At 39.2% G+C, this 13,771-nt stretch overlaps 1 protein-coding gene across 1 annotated transcript in view; it reads left to right on the top strand.

Moving 5' to 3' along the window:
• The first annotated feature begins 421 nt into the window (after positions 1-421).
• LOC149167840 (golgin family A protein) overlaps positions 422-13,771 on the top strand; it is a 101,322-nt gene continuing 87,972 nt past the window's right edge. Inside the window, exon 1 of the mRNA XM_089433187.1 lies at positions 422-884. Coding sequence (XP_089289313.1) covers positions 606-884 — 279 coding nt within the window. The 5' untranslated portion in view covers positions 422-605. The remainder of the gene's footprint in view (positions 885-13,771) is intronic.

Below are 13,771 nucleotides of genomic sequence, written 5' to 3'. Positions count from 1 at the left end.
AATCATGATTATAATTTTTTTTTAGGTTGACATATTGATATACATGGTGAAGTAATCATGATTATAAAAAAAAAAGTGAGAAGAAAGAAAATATATAATTTTTTTTTAAGGATGAGTTGCAATATCCATGCGTCAATTTGGCCAAAAATTGAGGGACTAGTTTTTATTTTCTCTAAAATTTTTGAGAGTAAGAATGGTTGAATGTTGTTTTTGATGGTAGAAATAGATTGAGGATCATTAAAAACTTCGAACACCCAAAATTCGAAACTTAACCAAAATTTGCCCACTAAATTCTATCAAAATCGTACTGAAATTTTCATGGTTTTCCAGGTGAAATTTATACAGTTAAATTTATGCATAGTTAGGCTAGACTTTTTATTGGATTTCCTTTACCAGAGGACCGTCTGTCATTTACGGTGTTAAAGTTACGTTTACATTTTCTTTCATCGGACAACTAATTGGGTGACGTATTGGCCGCACTAATTCTGAAAGCATTGGTCTCGGTTGCTTAAAGTGTTGACGCGGTAATCTAACGAGGCGACAATATGGAAGGGTTGCAGGATATATATTAAACCGTAATAATCGTAAGCCCAGACAAAGCGGGGATGGCGGGGTTGCTGGCTTGGGCTGCAGATGTCGTTGGAGGAAATGCTAATGCGAACGGGAATGGTAATGGTGTGCAGTACACCGTGTTGCCAAAATTCAGTGGAGAAGAAGAAGCATACCTGAGGGAATTGGATCAGAAAGCGACATCTCTGCAACGTACTCTCCAGCTGTTGAGGCAGCGCATTCCTCAGAGCTTACCCCATCTTCACACACATACCTCGGCCTCTAATTCTGCTCTCACACTTGAGCTCCATGCCCACTCTGCTACTCGACTGCAGGTACTCTTTCATATATTAATGTTAAATTAGATGTGACAGGCCGTACATCTTGATTCCTTCTTCTGCATTCATTACATGGAGAGAATCCTCCTGTCTGCTACTCGACTGCAGGTACTCTTTCATATATTAATGTTAAATTAGATGTGACAGGCCGTACATCTTGATTCCTTCTTCTGCATTCATTACATGGAGAGAATCCTCCTGCCTATTACTGTGAAGTATTCAATTGGTCACAAAGTTTTCTGATATGTTTGAGCAAAACGGATTTGCTCTATCTCTCGCTCTGTCTAATATTTTCAGCTCCGTGTTTAGGCCTTTTGAAACGAGATAAAATTCAGTTGAGTGTTGTTAAATTTGTCTTGCCCTCCCTCGATAGAATTCCTACACATGAACACACTTATTCTGTGAAAATGTAAATTAACTTTTTATGCCCCAATTTATCGACAATGGATTTAAAGTATACTCCATTAATTCCTACACATGCACACACTTAATCTGTGAAAATGTAAATTAACTTCCTATGCCCCAATTTATCGACAATGGATTTTAAGTGTACCCCCTTAATCATTACTCAATTTTCTAATTTATCTGCAACTGGGAAGTAGATCTATTGATGTAACGTATATCCCTTGCCATTACTCACCGGATTTTTTGCAAGAAGTTTTATTATCAGAAGAGCCTGGGAAATCGGTTTCAGCATATGTGAAGAAAATCTTTTTTGAGGGTAACATGAATTCAAAGGCGTATTGCGCCCAATTAATTTGCATCTCAATTGGCAAAAATGGTTGCAACTGAATTACTACCAAAGAAGGCTTCATCAATCAAGCATGCATCTTTCAATGATTTAATTGGGTCATTGCCTGATTGTCAATAGTGATATATCAAGATGACGAAGACGTGGTTGTGTTAAATGACACTCTTTCCTGATCTACACAATAGATCTGGAGTCTATATTTCTCAGTCTCTCTTATTTACACACGCACACACACAATTTGATGATAATGAAAGAAGTGTCAGTTCTCACTATTCACTGATTCACAGTTGGTTGCATCGGAAATAGTGAGGAGGCTGTATTGTCACTTATCTGACATAAGAGCTTCTGAAGGAGATTTATCATTCTGTGGCTGTCATCAATATTTATCCTTTATTATACTCCATCCTTTATGGCAATGAGGGAAACAATTTTAAGAATATATAAATGCATGTGCAGTAGAAACACAAGTAGTAGAACTCATGAGCCTGAGTCCTTAAGTTCCGAGTGGAATTAGTTAGGTTGTGTATTATAATTTTAATTATCACCTTGCACTTTATCTTGCTTTATCTCATTGTAAATAATAACTGTCATAGGTGACTTTATCAAACTGGATGACTCACCTAGTCGTGTTTATAATATATATTATTGTAATCCAAGGAGATTTGGTCAAACTTGATCTCTCTGCAACAATTTTGTACTTCTATATACACATAATATGACATGCATAATATAATATATAGTGTACATATGTATACCTTGTAGGAACCGCCTTTATACTTGCATGCTTACTCTCTCTCTTGGGTTTTCTGTTCTTGTATGTGAGTGTTTGCATTGCTGATGTGTGCCCATATCAAGAACTGGATGTGTCTCACTCTCATACAATGGGAGGAGATTATTATCATTGTGTCATATTCACATTCGTTGAATATATGTTATTTATCATTGTTTATCTTTCATGATTAATGTGCAATGAATGCACTGTGGGATAGGACAAAGGTACATAGAAATTCGTTATTTTTCGGGACCGCAGGACTGGCTGAAGTAGTCTTGTTCTTGAAGGAGTTAGCAAATATAGTTAGGTATAGTTATCATGATTTAAAGGGTAATCTGAATGAATACCCGGAGTTAAAGAATTGAATTGCAGTTGGATGCAGGGCCAGCAAGGTAGAGGTTGTACAAAAGGATTTCCAAATACAAAGCAAAGGTAGCAGAAGAGCTGAAGAAGTTGTTGGGTGCAGGAGTTATTTATGTGATTTGGGAAAGTGAATGTGTCTTTGATAGTGGTGACAAGGAAGAATGGGAAGCTTCTGTTTTGTTTGGAATTTTGAAGGTTGAATTGGGTAAGAATTAGAGATCCACATCTAGCCCCATTCAAGGAGGAAGTACTTGAAGTAGGACCCGGATGCGAGATTTATTCGTTCTTGTATGATTACTCAAAGTATAATAAGGTGTCCAGCACAGAGAAGGGCCAACTGCTCACGACATTTGCAATAGTGTGGGGAGACTTGCATATAGAGGGATGCCATTTGGACTCATGAATGCACTGCCATGCTTTGCTATGACAACAATAAACATATTCAATGACTTCATCTATTGGTCCTTGGAAGTGTATTTGGATTATTAGGCACTGTTTGGCTGATTAGACCATCATCTGGCAGACTCGAGAGTAATGTTGTGTAGGCATAGAGGCACAAGTGTGTCCTTGAATCTAGAGAAGTCTCAGTTTTTATTGCAATTTGGAAAAAACTGCTCAAGCATATCATTCTAAAGGATGGAATGATGATGGACCGTAACAAGGTAAAGGTTATCGACAACTTAGAGCCTCCGATGAACTAATCTAAGGTAACGTCTTTTCTTGGACAAATTGGATATTATAGAAAATTTGTTAAAGGATACGAAGGTATCACAAACCATATGGAGCTGCTTTTACATGACATTCAACTGGACAGCAAAATGTTAGACAACATTTGAGACATCGGAAGACAAGATTGTGTGTCAATATTGAGATTTTGATTGGTGTTTGTTCATTTCCATGTGGATGCTTTAGGGACAACAACTAGAGCTATCATAATAAAACTAGGAGATAAAGATGTGGACCATCCAATATGTGTTGTCAATAGGAAGCTAGTGTCAATAGAGAAGATTTATATGATGACATAAAGAGAAGTGTTAGGTATGATATTTGTGTTGTAGAAGTTTCAACATTATTTTCTTGCTAACAAGTTCCTTTTCTATGTGGTTCATTAGGTCTTGAGGTATTTTATTAACAAGCTAGCATTGTTAGGAATTTTGAGTAGGGGGCTCATGTTGTTTTGAGAACATGACTTTAAGATCTTTGAAGGCAAGAAAATCACACGTGGGACAAGATCATTTGTCCCATATAGGAAGTAGAGAGAAGGAGAAAGCAAGTGAATGAGACTTTCTAATACCATTATGTTTCTTGTACAAATCAAATGGATATTTGGAAAACATCTACATTGATGAGTTGGAGTCCTTTCAGCATGAACACATCTAGGATGGCGATGGGTGGCTTCTCCACCAGGCCTTGATATCTATCCTGCTTTTCATTGATGATGTGTCCCCTTGGCATTATCTCTAGAGGGGTTGCAAAGACAACTAGCTGCCTTAGTCCTTTTTTGTGACCTTCATTAGTGGATGGTCATTCTAGGTAAAACCAAGGTCACGATCTTCAATGGGTTGAAGAAGACCTTATTGGATCATTGTTTTTTTTAGAGGGGTGGAGATTGAGATCACCAACACCTATACTTACTCAGGGATACAACCTTGTTTTAGCATGTGGCATGCCCTTCAGCCCTGAGTTAACAAGGTTATGGATCCTTAACCCTTCTCGAGAGACCATGTTTTCAGAACCATTTTTAGGACATATTGTCCAAGATATCTCTTATGAACACCCTTATCCATGCCATAATTCTCTACCCTCACATCACTCGACCCACTTCTATTTCCCCAAGAGCTAGTTCATGCCCCATGAAATGGTGGTATCATGCAGATCACAAAACTCTCCATCACTAGCTTAGACATGCCGATGATCATTATTCTTATCTTTGCCTTAAAGCTTCCTATCAACACCTCCTCTACCACAAGAAATGCCTCTTAATCTTACATAAGAGATGTGAATTGCATGCTTCCCTTCACCATACCCTCAAAAACTTTTGGCACACCTTCCCTCATCACTTCTCCCTCCCGCTTGATCTCGATCCAGATTCCATGTTTTCCCATACCTCCACTCTATATGATGCCCATTGATAGGCCAAGATCTAGCTCACCCCTCCCCAACTTTTTCTATTTATTCTCATATTGAGATATCCAGGAGGCTATTTGGGAGATGAGTACCAACAAAGTAGTAGACGAGGAAGGGTTCCAAGTAGAGTTCTTCAAGCATGGTCTTCATGCCCTATATTACCACTTAGCTGACTTGTTTAACCATGTTGTTTGTACAAGATTTCCATAGGATTGGTAACTGTTACTACAAAATCTAGTAGGCCTAGTGCAAAGCCCCACTAGGCGACCTAGGTCTTATGGAAAGTTGGAAACAAGAGATCAACCGCCACTATCACCTTGGTGGATTCTCTCCAACTGTTTAGTGGTGAATTTAATTGCATAAGGGAGGCTTCTCTATAAAGATCACCAGAAAGATATTCAACTAATGAGGGTGCAATGGTGATACATGTTCCAATGATTTGAGGAGAGGTACCTACATAGCCTAGAAAGGCTAAGATAAGAGTTGCCCAAAGTTCTAGTATGCTTCCTTAAGACCTATGTAATTTAGAAGAGTGTTGTTATAAGTCAGGGTGTGTAAGATATGTAGATTTAGGGTGCATGATGGCATATAGCAACTCTAGAATGTAGCCTATAAAGGATAAGATCAACAAAGCATCAATAGGCTATGAGAAAGGAAAACTAGGGTCAAGTGAACATTAGATTTAGATGGCTGAAAATGCATAAAACAACAATAAGTAAGATGACATATGCCCTAGTTTAGGGTTTTAAGATGCAATTAATGCTAAATTTTACCTTTTTCAAGTTTATTAAATGCAATTCCTTTACTAGGGAAATAACATATAAATATACATTTTTTGAAAATGCAAATTTAACCTAACCCTAATCCTAGTTACCAAGGAAAGAGGGAAAAAGAGAAATTAGGGGTTTGATCACACCTATAGTTTAGTGCCTTGATCTAATTGGGCAATGGAGTCATTTAGGGCAAGATCTATGAAGAGGGCCTTTGATGAAGAGGGTGAGAGAATGAAGATCTCTACTTTGAAACCCCAATGACTTCTTTATGTGGGAGATTTTAAGTTCAAGAGATGCATATAACAAAGTTCTCTTGAAGGATCCTTGCAAAAAAAATTACATATCATGAGAAATAAATATTTGAAGGAAATATATTGCATTTTTTAATATGGCATACATAGAAAACCCTAATTCACATAATATAAAACGTGGAAGAAAATTAGCTTGAAACTTACACCATTCCAAAAGAATCACTTTAATCAATCCCAAAGAAGTCTCCCCATGCACATATCTCCCTCCCAAGACAATTTGCTTCATAAATATCATATTGCGTCCAAGTAGAGGAAGAAAAGTAGCTAGTGCATTCTTCTTAAGAGAAGAGAAATGTGATGAATGATGATGATGGTTAAATGAAAATGACTCCCCTCTATTTATATGAGGGTAACCAAGTCACTTTTCATTAATTTACAAGTAAAAGCCCTAAAAAAAATTACTTGAGCGTTCACCTAGGTCAAAGGTCACAAGTCAACCTTGAGATAACTCAAAAACATAATAAAAATTTCAAAATAGCCCACATTTGTGGGAAATAAGACTCTCATGATGTCATGCTCAAAGAATGATCAATCTGCACCAAGTAAGTGTTGAAATGGTCCATTGACTGCTCCTCACTCCAATAATTCATCAGTGTATGGGTGCATTTCCAAAAGGAACTTCCTCCACCATGACATCATTAGCAAAGAGGCTTACGTCACCCTCCTAGGGCACGTAGGGATGACGTGTCATCATCTATGGTAGGTATTGGCATCAAGGCATGGTGTGATAGCCCTTCCAAGTCATCTCGGTGACATCCATCCTCATATGGGCTTTGGAACAAGGTAACGTTCATCAAACAGGGTTAAGGTCAACCTAGGGGCAACCTGGGTCCATTAGGGCACATTATCAATGAAACCAATGCCCAAGCTTCCTGGGTTAGCGTTTTAACATATAGAGGTACATGATACATGAAGAGGTGTGGAACCATGTGGAATTTGCTCAAGGCCCAATGCTTATCTCTAGAGGGGTAATATTGGGGCTACAAGGTCACATTTGCTCTTAGAATGGGGCAAAGAATCCTCTAGAATGTGTTGGAAAGGAGACAAGCCATCCCTTAAGGGATCTTTGTTGCATGTGTGATACCACTTGAACAAACCTCTGAAGATCAAGTTAGATCAACATCATTAGGGACACAAAACTATTAAAGCATTATAATGGACCATATCAACATAAAAATACTTCACACAAAACATTCCTTCAAATGTCTAACTAGCTCAATATTTGTAAACAAGTTACCTCATTGATGTTAGGGATGATTATGTCAACAACCCTATTAGGTGTTCCTAGCCCCAAGGGCAGTGACATGTCCTAGGTAGACCCATCAATACATAGGTGCATGTGATTATGTGGTCAAGTGGGAAATACTTGAAGGAAGATGCCACAATCATGAGACCAACTAATGGAGCTCTAACATTTTGAGTATAATGATGTAAGGAGGGAGAAATCATGGAGGCATGAGTTACTCCTTTCCTTGGCCTGCTTTTTCCACCCCTTTGGTGCACCTTTTACTTCAATGATATTTATCTTTCTTTGGTGCATAGCTTAGGAGTCCAAGCTTGCTTTGTTTTTTTCCAATACTCCTTAAAGATGTAACTGTTTCTCGCTCATTGGGATTGGGACATTCAATGGTTCCTGTACTTAAGATGAAACATTAAATGTTGAGGAACTAGGTGATGGCTAATGAGTGGGGTGGAGTTCATGCTAGGCTTTTGCCCACATGCTAAACAAGTCCCAACCATCTTTTGCATTTTACATTTTCTTCCCATTGTGGTTTTATATGCTTTTATCATTCTTTCAGCTGCATCAACCTCTGGGGCCAAGTTTCTGGGCCCTGACTCAAGGATGTGGATATAGGGTGCCAATCCCAATGACCAATGACAATCAACCCAAAAGTTGAAGATGACTAATAGGGAAGGATGGAAAGTGGTAAGTATGGACTATCATGGACATGCTATATCAACTAGTGCCCCCTATTAGTGCCCTTCCTACGCCATGAGGTCTCAAAGGAGGTCCCATTGGACTAGGGTCAAAGGCTAACCTCCCAGGTGAAGTGTTGGGACTAGGATACAATCAGGAATGGTCAATCATCTAGTTTGCTCTGTGATTCATTTTAATATGCCCTTAACATTAAATGCACACACATGATTGCTAAAATGGTTAGAGTACTTGTTGATAGGTGACCCACCTTCGTTCAAGAAGAATGCTAGATGGGTAAGAGAACTGATTGGAGCAATAGGTAGAGAAATCTGGTATAAATCTATCTAAAGTCCATCAGAAGGACACTAGTTAGATCGTTGTCAAATGAGGAGAACAATTTTCTCTTTTCGGTTACCCACTTTTCGAGGGTAATAGTCACATACACTATTCGCTCAAGCCATAAATCCGATCCTAGTGTAGATCCAAATAACCATAGAACAATTATGGTGGGCCACACCTTCTCCGAGCTCTATGTTATAGTCCTTCATATGAAGCTCTTTTGGGAGCTTAAAAGGAGACTCCTTAGAGCTAGTGGACCAGTAGGGCTTCCACTAGCACATCAGACCATTGACCATATCCTTACGCTATGGGCCATCATTGAGGCGTGCCATCGCTCTTAGAAAGTCTGTTGTTGGTTTGTACACTTCCAGAATGATTTCGACTCTATTCCCCGCGAGGCCTTATTCTAGAGACTCAGAGCCATCAATATTTCTGAGACACCCTTGATTGCCATTATGTGCTTGTACAGGTCGGTTCATGGTCATCGCCACATTGCACATGGGATGTTCGACTTTATCATGAGTACCATTGGGGCCAAACAGGGGTGCCCCCCGATACCCCATCCTTTTTGGTATCCACACAAATGAGCTTGAGTCCTTTTGCAGGATCATATCTAGGACAATGATGGGTGCCTCCTCTACTAGGTCTTGCTATTTATCCTGCTCTTCACTGATGATGTTGTACTCTAGGACTCGCTTCAGAGGGGTTGAGCAAAGACAACTAAATGCTCTGACACCTTTTTGTGATCTTCGACATTCGATGGTCAACCTGGGTAAAACCAAGGTGATGATCTTCATTGCTTCGAAGAAGACTCTATTAGACCACCATTTCTTTTTCAGGGGAGAGGAGATTCAAGTCACCAACATTTGCACTTATTTGGGGGTACAATTCTTAAAGCCTCCCTTCAATCTTGGACATGCTTGTCAACCTTGTGTAAACAAGGGTTATGGATCCTTAGCTGCTCTTGAGAGACAATGGTTTCACCATTATTTTTAGGACATTCTATCCAAGATGTCTCTTATGGATTCCCTTATTTGACCCACAGTACTCTATGGTTCAAAGGTTAGGGGACCTTGTATATTGGAGACTAATTGGCCTGTATTTGTGAGTGTACAAACTCTTCTCGTTGGACACATTATTAGATGCAAACAGATTGTGCCCCAACACTTTATCCTTGCAGAGTTTGGTGCTTGTCCCTTTCGGTTTGAGGCTATTTTTTGCCTGGTTTCACATTTTGCCCTACATTTGGTGTTTCATGAATTCAATGACGAGTCAAGATTGGTACCCATAACTATGCATTGCTCATCAAAGTCCATTGCCTTATCTAACCTCATGGTCATACTAGGTGTTGGCTTGTATGGATCTTAGACCTTTTGGAGTTCATTGGTATTTTGATGGATCAACTTCCTCCTTTTAGATACTCCATGAATGCACCTGGGCACCTCCTACCTACTAGACAGAAGTTGAATAGGATCCTCTAGGATGACATATACAAACAATTTGTTTAGGTCATTTGGACAAACCCTCAGTGTAGGTTACCTTTAAGGATGGCCTTCTGTGCTAGACACTTCATAGAGGTGAGTACAAATTCATTATCCAACTCAAATACACATCATTGGGGCACACTCTCTTCGCGTCCTCCTAGGCTAGTTTTGAACGGGTTCACATAGACTTCGAGTTGAGGTTGATCACTCGACTATACATGTAGAGAGGATCTGTGAGCTATGTCATCTTCATGAGGTTGAGACATAGGAGCACTTCATATTCCATTGCCCCATTTATTATGAGATTCGTGGGAGATTTGATTGTTTGTTCAGGGGGATCTAGATGCAATCCAGTTTCTTTAGGTACTTAGACAAGAGATGTCTACCCGTTTACATGCAGGAGGCCCTTATGTTGAGAAATCTAGGGCATCAAGGTTAAGTGATTTCTCTTCTCTTAATAACTGCTTGTGAATGCTTTTTACTTCTTAGATTAGGATCTTCTTTTACTTATATTATTATAGTGTTATTCTTCATCAAACAACTACCAATGCATAAACCATAAAGAGACAAGAGACACAAAATATAGGCTATCAGCCAGGGCCAAAACCTCTCCCACTTGAGAGGAAAACCCGAACAAATTCTTCTTCTTATAGAGACTTCAATTGACGAATACCAAGACCAAGACCCTTGACCTATTTGCCACTCCAAGACCAAGACACAAAGCTTCCTCTTCTTCCTTGAGTCAACGATAGTCAAACCCTTTACTTCTTCTTCTTTCTCGACTATCCTTCAGAATTTCGGCCCCTTGATTTAGGTCTACAACTTTCGGTTCTAAATCAGAAACCCTAGCTCATATAGTTGACCAACTTTGACCCTTAACTATCCTCACTTTAGAAGGAGACTTCTTCTTGATAACTTGGCTTCCCTTTGACTTGTCCTTCTCCCAAGTCGGTAACCTTGGATGACTATAACCTTCTCAGCCATCCTGCAGTAGATGATCCCCTTCTTCTTCGCACGTGTGACAAAAGAACGACCCTAAAACAAACCCAAAACAAATCCGAAAATGATGCTAAGGACTTTGCTCTTCTTCTTCTTCTCTTCGCTGATGATTAGGCTCCTTCCTAAGTGATCTTCGCACTTCTTGATTTTAGACTTGCTTGATCAAAATTCTCTGCTCCAAATGAAATCTGAACTGCCCTATTTATAGTTGTTTCCCCATCAATTAGGTCGACTTGTTGGAGGGTGAGCTGACATGTCATTTGGTGAAGACCTTTTATTCCATCTTGTAGCCGACTTGTAGGAGGTGTCTTTGCTTGGTCTTGGAGGGCCTTCTTATACATTTAATGACTCATACAAAAATGTAACATGCCCAAGAAGGGTCCTTCATACATGACATTGACTCAAATTGACTTTTATGACTAGATGACAAAACCTAAAGGTTCACAATGGGAACCTTAACTAAAATAAAATTCCTTGATCATGAAACCCATGATTCAAGTACTACAAAAATAATTTTATTTTCTTCTTTTCATCAATTACATAAAATCACAATTACACATGTCATTATGAAGACCGAACCTAGTTACACTTTTCAACACTCCCTCTTAACTAGGGAGGTATTCATAATGGTACTTGGTCATTCTCAATCTGAAGAATTCTGCTATAAGAGTCGGATTGGTAACCCATCTGTTTAGCATCATACAAACCAACATTTTTACATAGCAAAGCCTTGACTAACAATTATCTCTCCACAAGCTCCGAGCTCAGTGTTGTCAAGACCAATGATGTATAAGCACCCTCATCGTTGTCTCTCTCGGAACATACCCCACCCGAGTTCTCAAGTTGTGTTCCACCAGAGCTATTCTTATCTTGGATTCCCAATCCTCAAAGAATATTGGTCCTCTACGACTACTCTTATCTTGGATGCCCTAACTCATCCTCAAAGAGCATCGGATGCTAGATGTTTACCCAATCCTCCATTCTTTCATCCCAAGTGAAGACAAGAATAATGTGTCTATCTCTCCCTCTTAATTAGGGAGTACATATCTATTCCAATAAAGGAATGTACTCATTCCTACGGAAGGAATGTACCTAAGCTCCCTTTTGGCTTAGGAATTTTGCTTCCAAGTTTCTACCAAGTATGAAACTTTTTTCCAGGCTCCCTCTTAATTAGGGACCTACAACAACTCCTCAGGTGGAGATGATGGGACAACCAACTGCTTGAAGAACTCCTCCTCACAATGTCATGAACTTCTCTTCTTTATTCAGGAGTCTTCATGTTTTGGGACTTCTTCGTAGGGCATAGACCATCCATCACTTTCGTCCATGAGTCAATCATGTCATTGTTCCTTTCATAGGAAAGTGATTCATTAGTTCATATCTGGCCTTCCTTCATGCCATGAAAGATCCTACTACATGGGGATCGATGGTGGAAGACATCAGTTCATATCTGGCCTTCCTTTATGCCATGTTGCCTTCTTCATGCCACATTTCCTTAAGGATCTTTCATCCTACTACATGGGGATCAGTGGTGGAAGACATCCATAGATCTTCCCTCGGCAATCCTGCATAAGCCCATCCAGATATTTGTTCAAAAATAAGAAATGGACACTTAAATTATAATTACCTTTCTGATGGTCTTTCATCATGACATCTTCTAGATTGCATCAATATCCTGCATACATATCGACACATCTCCCAAAGATATATATTGTCAAGGGTCTCTTTCTTTTTTAGACTTCATCAGAGTCTACATATCTTTCTTGGAGATATCCTAGTCAGATCTCTTCGTCTTTGGATGTTGATTGCCTTTTTCATGGTTGCATATCCCACGATCTCTTCCTTTCTTCACACATTTCATTTCCAGGAACTTCCAATCAGATTTCCTCCAATTGTTGTCAACCACCTCATATTACATATGAGCACATATTATATTGATTTCATCCAGTGTATGTGTGACCCATGCATTCCTGCATCCCTTTGAAGGAGGAGATCCTTTCTTTCGATTATGCTCTCAAGATAGAGCATTGATCCATGTTATCTGCAACCATACAACATGACTTTTACAAAATCGAATGTAAGCATACATACCTCATTTTCCTTTATGTCATCCAGACTTCCGTCAACAGCTTCCTTGATTGAAAAGAGTTTCAATCCCTTGATCTGCTTCACCTTTTATGCCATCATACCATCATCCCATGAATTCCACAAGTTTGAAATTCTTGATGAAACAGTTGCTTCCCCTCTTGATCGATGAACCTTTCGATGAAGATTCCATCAGAGAATTTTGAGGATCTGGAGTATCCCCATCCAACAGATGTTCCCTTTTGACAGATGTATGATGAGGCTTGTACTAGATGACTTTTTTCTTTCTTTTCCATAAGTGCTACCTATGTTACAAATGAGGTTTCCAAGAGCTATATCATTCCATAGTTGACTGCCATGCTTCAACCATCTTTCATGCTTCTCTATGATGATGTCACGAGCTCTTGTTTTCAATGCTTCTATGATGCCATGATGCATCCCATCATATTTCTTATTGAATCATGATATCCATATCTTCCAACAGAAGACTCAGGAACTATGAAAAGAAATTAGGTGAGGAAGACTCTCTTAGTCATAGTAAAGATCTCTTACTTCCTCTTTCTTGGACTTCTTCTTTTCAGCTTCCTCTACTTCTTCAATGATATGTGCTTTTTCTCTACCTCTTTTGTTATTTTCCTTCTCAAGCTTAGGACAATCTCTTTTGTAATGCCCATGTTCTTGACATCCATAGCATTGAATCTTAGCCGTGTCCCTTTTCGTTTTCCGAGAACCAGACTTCCCAAATTTTCCCTTTCTTCTTGTCATTGTAGCATAAGCTTGATTTTGCTCACTTGCTCCCACATTAGATTTGGCCTTTAGTCTAGATTCTTCAATCTTGCACAGTGACCATAGATCCTGGAATGGAGTAGCTTCTTTCTTCCCATAAATACTTGAAGTAAAGTCACCCCACCCCTTGGTAGTGCATTTAGTACAACTGTAGTCGTTTCTCTATCAGACATGAC

This window comes from Pinus tabuliformis, chromosome 5_1 (genome assembly GCF_031772625.1).
Source record: "Pinus tabuliformis cultivar Carrire ecotype Pingquan chromosome 5_1, CPIR1, whole genome shotgun sequence".
Classification (NCBI taxonomy): Eukaryota; Viridiplantae; Streptophyta; class Pinopsida; order Pinales; family Pinaceae; genus Pinus; species Pinus tabuliformis.
This window is presented reverse-complemented; position numbering and strand designations above follow the sequence as displayed.